We start from the raw sequence: 9924 nt of genomic DNA, 5'->3' as shown, positions 1-9924 counted from the left end.
TACTTGTAAACAGACTTACGGGGCAGGCGTACACAAACTTCCTGGAAAACACCATACCTCATGTTTTAGAAGACACTCCACTGATCAATCGTCAACACATTCACTTCTGGCATGATGGCGCTCCTGCACACTTCAGTCGTACGGCTCGCCGGTACTTGGATCGAAGGTTTTCTGATCGATGGATAGGTAGAGGTGGCCCAATTGCTTGGCCTCCACGCTCACCTGATCTGAACCCTCTCGATTTCTACTTGTGGGGCCATTTAAAATCATTGGTTTATTCGTCTCCGGTGCCTGATTTGGAATCCCTTCGGAATCGAATTGTGGCATGTTCTGAGGACATACGCAATACTCCTGGAGTTTGGGATCGTGTTCGCAGGTCAATGAGACATCGATGTGAGGTCTGTATTCAAGCAGGAGGTGGACATTTTGAACATCTTCTGTAATGACAACGACCTGCGGAAAGAAAAACGTTCTGGTGAATTTCAATGTTGTGAAGGCCATAACTCGGAAATGAAGCATTTCCGGACACATGTTGTAATGAACTATTTTGATTGTCTACATGTGGGAAATACATACCTGAAATTATGCCCCGTATTTTTTAAACAACCTGTATATGGATGCATATTCCCTACGTACTGAGCTTCGTGACTGTATATAGATTGTGGTTTTATCATGGATATCTTTCCACAGATTCAAATGACTCCAGACGGAATACCAAGATTGTCGTGGAAATAGGCCTACCGAGTAGCAGGAAATAGGGGCATAAGCCGATCGCTAGGAGGAAGAGCTGTAATCTAAAATGACTTATCTATATAAGTTCACGATGAAGGTGACATCGTCGGTTTACAAGCAAAACACATTAAGTAAACAATATTACTTCTGAGAAAAAAGGAGTATATGTTGTCCATAATGTAGGCCTATGCATATAAACTCAGAATGGAAAAGTGAAATACATATAAAGAGAAACAACTTACCAGAAATAATATTTTGTGAATTCAATTTCGTCACGAACCTTCAAACTCCTTTTTCTCAGAATTAATATTTTTGACTTAATGTGTTTTGCTTGTAAACCGACGTTATAATCTAATTATACTCACAACATATATATGCATGCTTCGCGTCGTTTGCTGCCAATGTTTCAGTGGTGGTCGGTTCAACTTCGTATAGGAACAATCATTTTTCAAGTTAAAATCTATAAAATAAAGCGCAAGATCTAGCCTAATGGATTTGCGAAATTCTTCCGAATTAAGTCGGTAGAATTAAGAACACAAGTATAAAATAATATAGGCAAACTGGGGGTACAAGTCCTAATTACCAGTGGCGATTTGTAAAGTTTAATAATATAGATGTTCAATTGTGATAAATTAAAATCTCAGTTTGGATTTTGGAAGTGAAAATTGTTAAGAGTGATATCTTTCTATAATAAGCAAGCAAAATTCAATCCAGAGAAGCGACTTAAAAGATGTTCATAGGAAGAAATAGCACCAGATCTCCCGATAGAAGCAGCCACTCAGAATTAGGTCGAATTGTAAAAATTGAGAATGCGTAGAATATTGTGCACCAGTGCTTCTCAACCGGAGGATCGAGGTCCCCTGGGAGTCCGCAGAGCAGTTAACGAGGGACCGCGAAGTAAATAATAATAATAATAATAATAATAATAATAATAATAATAATAATAATAATAATAATAATAATAGACTAATAATTATTTAAAAGTCGTTCTATGAAAATTTTAATGTAAGACAATTTTTCATGAAATAAACATAATTTAATTGTATTGACACCAAATTTCGCATTACTCTTTTCTACATTCTACTCCAGTGTTTCTCAGCCTTATGGGTGAGGACTCTCTTTTCCTGACATTACTTTAGTGCGTCTCCTTGGTCTTAAGTGTAGAATTTAGAACATAATAATGTGGTGAAGTGTTGGTTCATTTTAAATAATATATTACAACCATCTAAATCAGGGCTGGGCAGCAAGAGCGAATTCTACCTCTCACGGAGAGCCATATGATTTCTCTTCATCCCCTTTCTTCCCCGCCAAACACCGCGCAGCGTTGATTCAGTGACGGATGAATATTAAGCGTCCCCGTTTAGAGTCTAGTTCCGCTCCCGATGCCCAGCCCTGATCTAAATGGTTTAAAATTAGGTCATCCGAATATAGCTAATAAATGTGATTCTGGAGTAACTAGTAACGTATTTTAAATTGTTAATCATACAAATAATTAACAATATTATATGAAGTTTAAAATAATAATAATAATAATAATAATAATAATAATAATAATATAATTATTATTATAATTATTATTATTAGTCGGCCTCGGTAGCGTAGTTGGTATAGCGCTGCCCTTCTATGCTCTAGGTTGCGGGTTCGATCCCGGCCCAGGTCGATGGCATTTAAGTGTGTTTAAATGCGACAGATTCGTGTCAATTGATTTACTGGCATGTAAAAGAACTCCTGTGGGACAAAATTCCGCCACACAGGCGACGCTGATATGACCTCTGCAGTTGCAAGCGTCGTTAAATAAACCATTTTCTTTACTACTACTACTACTACTACTACTACTACTACTACTACTACTACTATTACTACTACTACTACCACCACCACCACCACCACTACCACTACCACCACTACTACTACTACTACTACTACTACTACTACTACTACTACTACTACAACAACAATGAAACTTCCCAATAGCGGACTCCTCTCAATAGCGGACATTTTAAAATTCCCCTGCAAAATAACATTGGCCCTTATGATAAAATTCTTCCAAATAGCAGACATTCTCAATAACGGACGCTGACACTGAAATGTATCTCCCGACAACAATTAAAACTTCCAAATAACGGACAGCGTGAAAGAAAAAAAAAAAGACGGTTGTAAATTAAACGGAATTCTTTGCAGCAATCATTATCGTGCATTTGAACATTCTTGTACAACAGCAGTCCGTACTTTCTTAGTTTGTAAAGTTGAGTGTTCGGAAGTAGAGTCACATTAAAAATGTCACAAAAACGTAAACGTTTGTCACTAAAAGAGAAAGTGGATATTGTAAAGCATAGTGAGAAGGAGAAATTAAGTGTTCGTGAGCTGGTCACAAAGTTTAACGTGGGAAAAACTCAGGTTAGTGAAATTTAGAAAAACAAGGATGTTATTTTAAAATCATACACTGAGAATGCAATTCTAGACTTCTTTGTGTAAGGTGAAGTGGTACAGTGACTGATGTTTATTTCATTTACAAAACATTTACTGGTACGATCTCTCTGGATGAATACTGTAAACAATCTCACTGTCTACTGTACTATACTAAATATAGTGTTGAATATGTATGAGAAATTTTAATGTACTGTATACACTAAATAGCGGACACTTCTCAATAACGGACATTTAATTTTTCCCCGGCGGTGTCCGCTATTGGGAAGTTTCACTGTACTACTACTATTTGTTTTGCTTTTCTTGCGGTGCTGATACAGTATCAGTTTTGCATGGAAAATTTAATTAATTTGTTTGCTAATGCTACTTATTGATCCCGTTCTCTTACCTCTTTTTGAGATATTCTAGTAAGCATAATTTTTTGTAAGGAATGCTTTTTTCTTTTAAGCAGTGTAACCACTAAGAGAAATGGAGGGACTGGGAAAGATAAACGTTACATTTTTTATTTGTTTATTTAACGACGCTGTATCAACTACGAGGTTATTTAGCGTCGATGGGATTGGTGATAGCGAGATGATATTTGGCGAGATTAGGCCGAGGATTCGCCATAGATTACCTGAAATTTGCCTTATGGTTGGGGAAAACCTCAGAAAAGACCAACCGGGTAATCAGCCCAAGCGGGAATCGAACCCGCGCCCGAACGCAACTCCGAATCTAAAAGTTACATTAATTTTCTTATGCTTATTGTATGGTAGCACATTATGTACTTCATTTTTTTTAACAGTAGCTAGTTGTTATATTGATACAGCCATGTCTGTAGTTGCTAAGGGCAACAAGCGTGATATTGATTGTTTATTCGAATTAAATAGATTGGATTTCTAATGATACTGAATTAGAATACCATAAGATTTATAAAAGTTTAATCCTGATGTATTACTGAATCAATTACCTACAATGAGTTCCATAACAGGAACAACGCCTACAACAATAATTAGTAGTAGCTCCGAATCTTCATCTAATAGTGAAGAGGAAGCTCTAGCAGTGGGTTGGTATATTTTATTTTTGTCTGTATGACTCTTATCTTCAGTCAATCCCACAAAGACAATATAACTATTATTTATATGCATCCATATTATGTGTAGTAATTTTAGTGCCGGACCTAATTTGTAATATTATATGAATTGTTATTAATCTATTTTGTTCAAGGTTGCTTAGGATAATGATACTATAACGTAAACCTGCCATTATAAATAAAAAAATATATATATTAATAAAATATGTATGTTTATTATCAGTGTCACGAAATTGGTAATTGTTTATAAATTAACGTGTTTTAAATGTTCCAGTTGAGCCTATAGTTGAAAAAGAAGAACCTTCTGGACCAGTATATTCTGAAGAAGAGTTGGAGTCTTTGGTGAGCTATCAATTGTGTATTTTATAACTAAAACTACAACATTGTATATAGTACTTGTATACATCTTATGAGTCCCACGTTGTGGTCTAAGGCATCCTGCCTAAGACTCGCGTTACGGATTGCGCGCTGGTTCGAGTCCTCATGGGGAAAGAAATTTTCTCATGAAATTTCGGCCAGTGTATGGGACCGGTGCCCACCCAGCATCATGATGCACTTGAGGAGCTACGATAGGTAGCGAAATCCGGTTGCGAAAGCCAGCTATAACGGCTGGGATTAAATGTTAAGCACAGGAACGCCATTTCGTAATTTCAATTAAGAAACACGCTAAACGAATTATCTTTACTAAGAACGGATGCTCCCTGAACCAAATTATCGTATTTTATAATTTTTTGAATGCAACAGAAGCCAGAAGTCTTGCTAAAGATGTTATTGCTAAAGCACTATGAAATGGCGTTCCCGCGCTTATCAATTACCCGGCTGGGAGGGATCATCGTGCTAACCACACGATACCTCCATTCTGGTTGGATGATCGTCCACCTCTGCTTCGGCATGTGGACGTGAGGCCAGCAGCCAGCTGGTTGGTCTGGGCCCTTCATGAACTGTAGCGCCACGGATTATTATACATCTTATGACATGGATTAAATCCCACACTGGTACTTTCTAATCTTATTTAATAAAATTGCTTATGGATGACACTGAAAATATTGACAATGGTAAAGGGTTCGAAATTAGAACAATAACCAACATGTAAGAATTATTATCAAGGTACCAGATAAAATTTGTATTGTAAATATGCTGCTCAAAAAATTCAGCGGAACAATTTTAGATATTTAGTACCGTAACAAATTAGTTTCCATTTGGTCATTTACAAACAAATTATAGTCAATAATGGTCATCTTCCTTGATACTGCACAAAACAAAGTGAGAAATGTGTTTTCAGCCTCACGATCACAGTCCTCAGGTTCTCTATAGGGGCTTAGCACCTCGTATGCTCTCAACGAGTACAAATTACAGTGTGGCGTCTCATGGACTGAGAATGACCCACCTCCGGTTCGCAGACGATATAATATTGGTAGCGAAATCAGCAGCAGATCTAAAACAGATGCTTGAAGAATTGGACAGGATCAGCAAAAAGGCGGGCTTATCCATGAACCCAGAAAAGACGAACTAATGACTAATGCGTTTGAAGACCGGATCCACTTAAATGGCCAGCCACTAGAATATGTGGAAGATTATACCTACCTGGGCCAGAACCTGTCCTTCTCCAGCAATTCAGAGAAAGAAATAAAGAGACGAATCAGCATGGCATGGAAGAAGTTCTGGTCTTTAAAGTTCATACTTACAGACAAATTCCAGAAGCTAAGCTTAAAAGTTGAGACCCTGGAAAAATGTGTATTACCAGTCCTACTGTATGGATGCCAAACCTGGTCCCTAAACATCAAAACAGAGGCTTATGCTTCAAACCTGCCAACGCAGTATGGAAAGAGAAATCCTGCAACTTTCTCTGAGGAACAAAGTAAGGAACGAGGAGCTACACAACCGTACCGGCATGAAAGACGTCCTAAACACCGCCGAAAGCCTAAAGTGGAAGTGGGGAGGGCACGTGGTAAGGATGGACCACAGACGATGGACGCACAGACTGACATTGTGGGATCCCAGGATCGGCAGAAGAAGAGTGGAACGCCAGACGACTAGATGGGCCGATTTCTTCAAGAAGAAGGCAGGAGCACATTGGACGAGCAGTACAAGAGACAGACAGCTATGGAGAAATCTAGAAGCCACCGTACTCAGTGTGTAGTGTGGTGCGAATCTTACAAGTGCATATAGTGTTTGTGTACATAGAAACGAAGTAGTGCAGCCAAGTTCACTGATGTCACTCCTTAGGACCTGCTCACCTAATGAGTGAAGTCTACTGAGCCAAGCCCTGTCAATCAGGAGGCCCTTGCCCTGACGGGATCTAGCAGGCTAAATTTATTATTATTATTATTATTATTATTATTATTATTATTATTATTATTATTATTATTATCATCATCATCTATGAGACATGCTAAACACAAGTCTCCGAATGTTCACTTGAGATATCTATATTTCTCTAGTCTTCATTTAGTGCTACTTCAAGCACTTGGAGGTCCTGTAGCCTCGAGAGCGCCTACAAATGTCTTTCAAGCATGTCCCATAGGTGTTCAGTACTGGTAGGATTTATTTAAATCTGGACTCATCATTGGCCAATTCATTACAGAAATTTCGTGCTTGCTGTGAAAGTTCATGGAGATGGCAGCAGTCTTGTGTTGTCATGCATTAACAAAAAGTCAGCACCCGTACATTCTGCTGAAGGCATAACATATTGTTTCAGTATGTTCTCGACATAGCCACTAGCATTTAGCAGCTCTTGAACAATGTTCTGGGCAGTTTTGGTTTCTAAGCTGATGCTGTCCCAGACCATAATTTAGTGAATCCTGACCAAATTTGTCAATTTCCTGAATAATAGGTGGGTTGAGATGCTTTCCAGATCGTCTCCAGACATGTATTCGTCCACCACATGAAGTCGAGAAGAACCTCGATTCGTCTGTGAACGATATTCGCCTTCAGTGCTGAAGTTGACAGTTTACATGTTTTTACATGTTCTAGAGCTAATCTTAGACATGCTTGCTTATGCTTACCTATAGACAAAGGCTATATAGACGTCTTCTAGGGCACAAATTGCATTCCCCCAATCTATTCCTGACTGATCACTTACTGCTACTCCATGTATTAACGTGGAGTTGTTTTGTAGGTCATGGACAGTGGAAGTGTGCCAATACAGAACAGAAAGAACCGAAAATCTGTCTTGACTTCTTGTCCTTCGTTTACATCCTTAACCACATCTCCTTTTGTACTGGAGACTGTCTCCCTGTAATGCTTGACACCTCAGACTAATGGAGATCATCAGTGATCTGACCATAAGTCCATCTTTGTTGAATGAGAGTGACAGTTGATAACTTCCAAGTCACAAAAAGAAAATCAAGCTAAATGATAAGAGTTTTTGACATGGATGGATTACTGTAAGTACATAGTTATTGGGACTGCTATGAAGATGTGAACAAAAATGTTATGTTTCCTGGATAGACCAGATGTTACTGCATATGGTAATATCATAAAAAATAGCTATAATCATATAACAAGAATACACATACCAACAAAAATCTATTCCGTTAATTTTTTGAGCAGTAAAGTTATAGCATTTCAATTGGTTAAATTTAGTGTTGTCTTCCAACATAACTTCCAGACACTGATTTCCACGTGAGTGAAGGCTGGTACTGGGTTGCGATAAAGATATTAATGTACTTCAACAAAATGTTGGCCAAAATTCACCTATTAACACACCATTAAGTTAATTAGCGTAAAAATGACAAAAGTAGGTTCATTTATAAGAAATTTATGTGGCAGATATTATCACTGCGAAGAAAATAAAAAATACACCTGTATATTTTTCGGAAGATACAGTCAATAAGTAATCTGAATCACCAAGAAAAAAAAAAGTCGTGGTGTGTTGACAGTGAATTTTTACCTTATTATATCTTAAATACCGGTACCAGTTTTATTTCTGATTATTTATAGCAATTTATTACACATCACTCAAGTGGATAGGTATTACATACCGTAAATTTGTCTTTTTCTTTAAATTTAAATTTTTTACCAAGTTAATGCTTACATACCTCTCAGTTTTCATAATATGTTCCATAAAGTAATTTATGAAATGTAATAATTTTGTTTTGTTTATTTTCCAATTTAGGTTGATAAAGTGAAGAGATTTACTACCTTATTCGATCTTCGTGAAGATGATTGGACTCTAGAAGTAGAAGATGTTATAAAAGAGTATTTTATGACAAAGAATGCCGAAGTCCTTTCAATTTATTTTGATAATTTAACTTTAATGGCAAGCTTAGGTTTTCCAGCAGTTCCCATAAAAGATATGACATACTTCTTGAAAGAGCCTACTGATGTAATAACTCCAGATAATTTCTATGAAGTTATTACTTTCGGAACAACAAATGACAACGTTGAAAGTACAATGCTCAACATTCTACAGCATGTGTATGCTCCTGTTTTCTTCAATGAAACAACGTGGCCTGATAGTATCCTTAATTCACTAACTGAAGTAATATGAATGAATGACATAGTTGCAAATATCATCATCATAATTACACTTCCCCTCTTTCATCATAATCTCCGTTTCTTTCCTCCATTACGAGTTTGTGACTGATGAAGATTCGGCTGGGGGCCGCCACTGAATTTTCACCCCATGCTAAGTGGTAATTAGTTGCTAGTGGTAGTGCTATGTGCCATAAGCTCTCCATTGGGATCATAGTACGTCTTGGGACTGGGATTGAGGTTCAGGGACTGTGGTGATGTCTACGTGAAAAGGTAAAGGGATTCTGCAGTCTGTAGAGAAATTTGGGGTGGCCCGTAGAGGAATCTGTAGAGCAGGAGGGTCTTAGGGCATGCACATAATTCCATCCAAGGTAGCCCACCCAAGTGGCCTACGTGTGAAGGCAGTCCCAGTCCGTGCCTCTTTCCTTAAGGAGGACTAGTAGGCTATAGTATAGAGACACAGAGGAGGGATACACATATAAAGACACAAAGACAGGGAGATACACAGAGACACAAACACATAAAAAGGGAGAAATCACAGACGGATACACACATACACAAACAGAAATATTAATATATACAAAGCGGGATTGGCACACATGCATGTATGCGTGCGCACACACACATACACACACAGATATATATATATATATATATATATATATATATATATAGAAAGGGACATACATATATAGAAAGGGAGAAAGATACACACATCCTGCCTAAGGTTTATCCGTGGTTTTCCTAAGGCGCTAAGACAAATGTCGGATGAGCCCTAAAAGAAATGGGCCACGGACCTGCACTCACATTTCCATGACCCCGGTAATTACTCTAAATTTATTTAATTTTTACATCTATGCCCTCTCGCCTATCTCATCCTAATTGAGTCGCCATAGAGCCAATTGGCTGGTCTCTATTTTGAGACGATTCAACAAGACTCAAAATCACAATTCAATCGACCTCCTACCTAAAAGCCAATTGGCTAGTCTCAGACAACTCATCCTGCCTAAGGTATTTCCGTGGTTTTCCTAAGGCGTTAAGACAAATGTCGCGATGAGCCCTAGGAGAAATGGGCCACGGACCTATATGCCCTTCCCCATTAATTTCCCCTTTTTCTAACAAAACGACGTAAATGCCCTAGTTCAGAATCCATAAAATACCTGTTACATGGGCAAGGTCACTCGTCTAGTCGCATTGCGAAAAGACAGAAAACCTTT

The 9924-nt window shown here is 38.0% G+C and overlaps 1 protein-coding gene across 1 annotated transcript in view; it reads left to right on the top strand.

Moving 5' to 3' along the window:
* Window positions 1–4113: 4113 nt before the first annotated feature.
* The window catches only part of LOC138702765 (uncharacterized), a 43658-nt gene continuing 37847 nt past the window's right edge, over window positions 4114–9924 (top strand). Inside the window, exons 1-3 of the mRNA XM_069830065.1 lie at window positions 4114–4204; window positions 4506–4573; window positions 8349–8691. Coding sequence (XP_069686166.1) covers window positions 4114–4204; window positions 4506–4573; window positions 8349–8691 — 502 coding nt within the window. The remainder of the gene's footprint in view (window positions 4205–4505; window positions 4574–8348; window positions 8692–9924) is intronic.

Source organism: Periplaneta americana, chromosome 7 (genome assembly GCF_040183065.1).
Source record: "Periplaneta americana isolate PAMFEO1 chromosome 7, P.americana_PAMFEO1_priV1, whole genome shotgun sequence".
NCBI lineage: Eukaryota > Metazoa > Arthropoda > Insecta > Blattodea > Blattidae > Periplaneta > Periplaneta americana.
The sequence above is the reverse complement of the archived record's forward strand: the minus strand, read 5'-3'. Positions and strand labels throughout refer to the sequence as shown.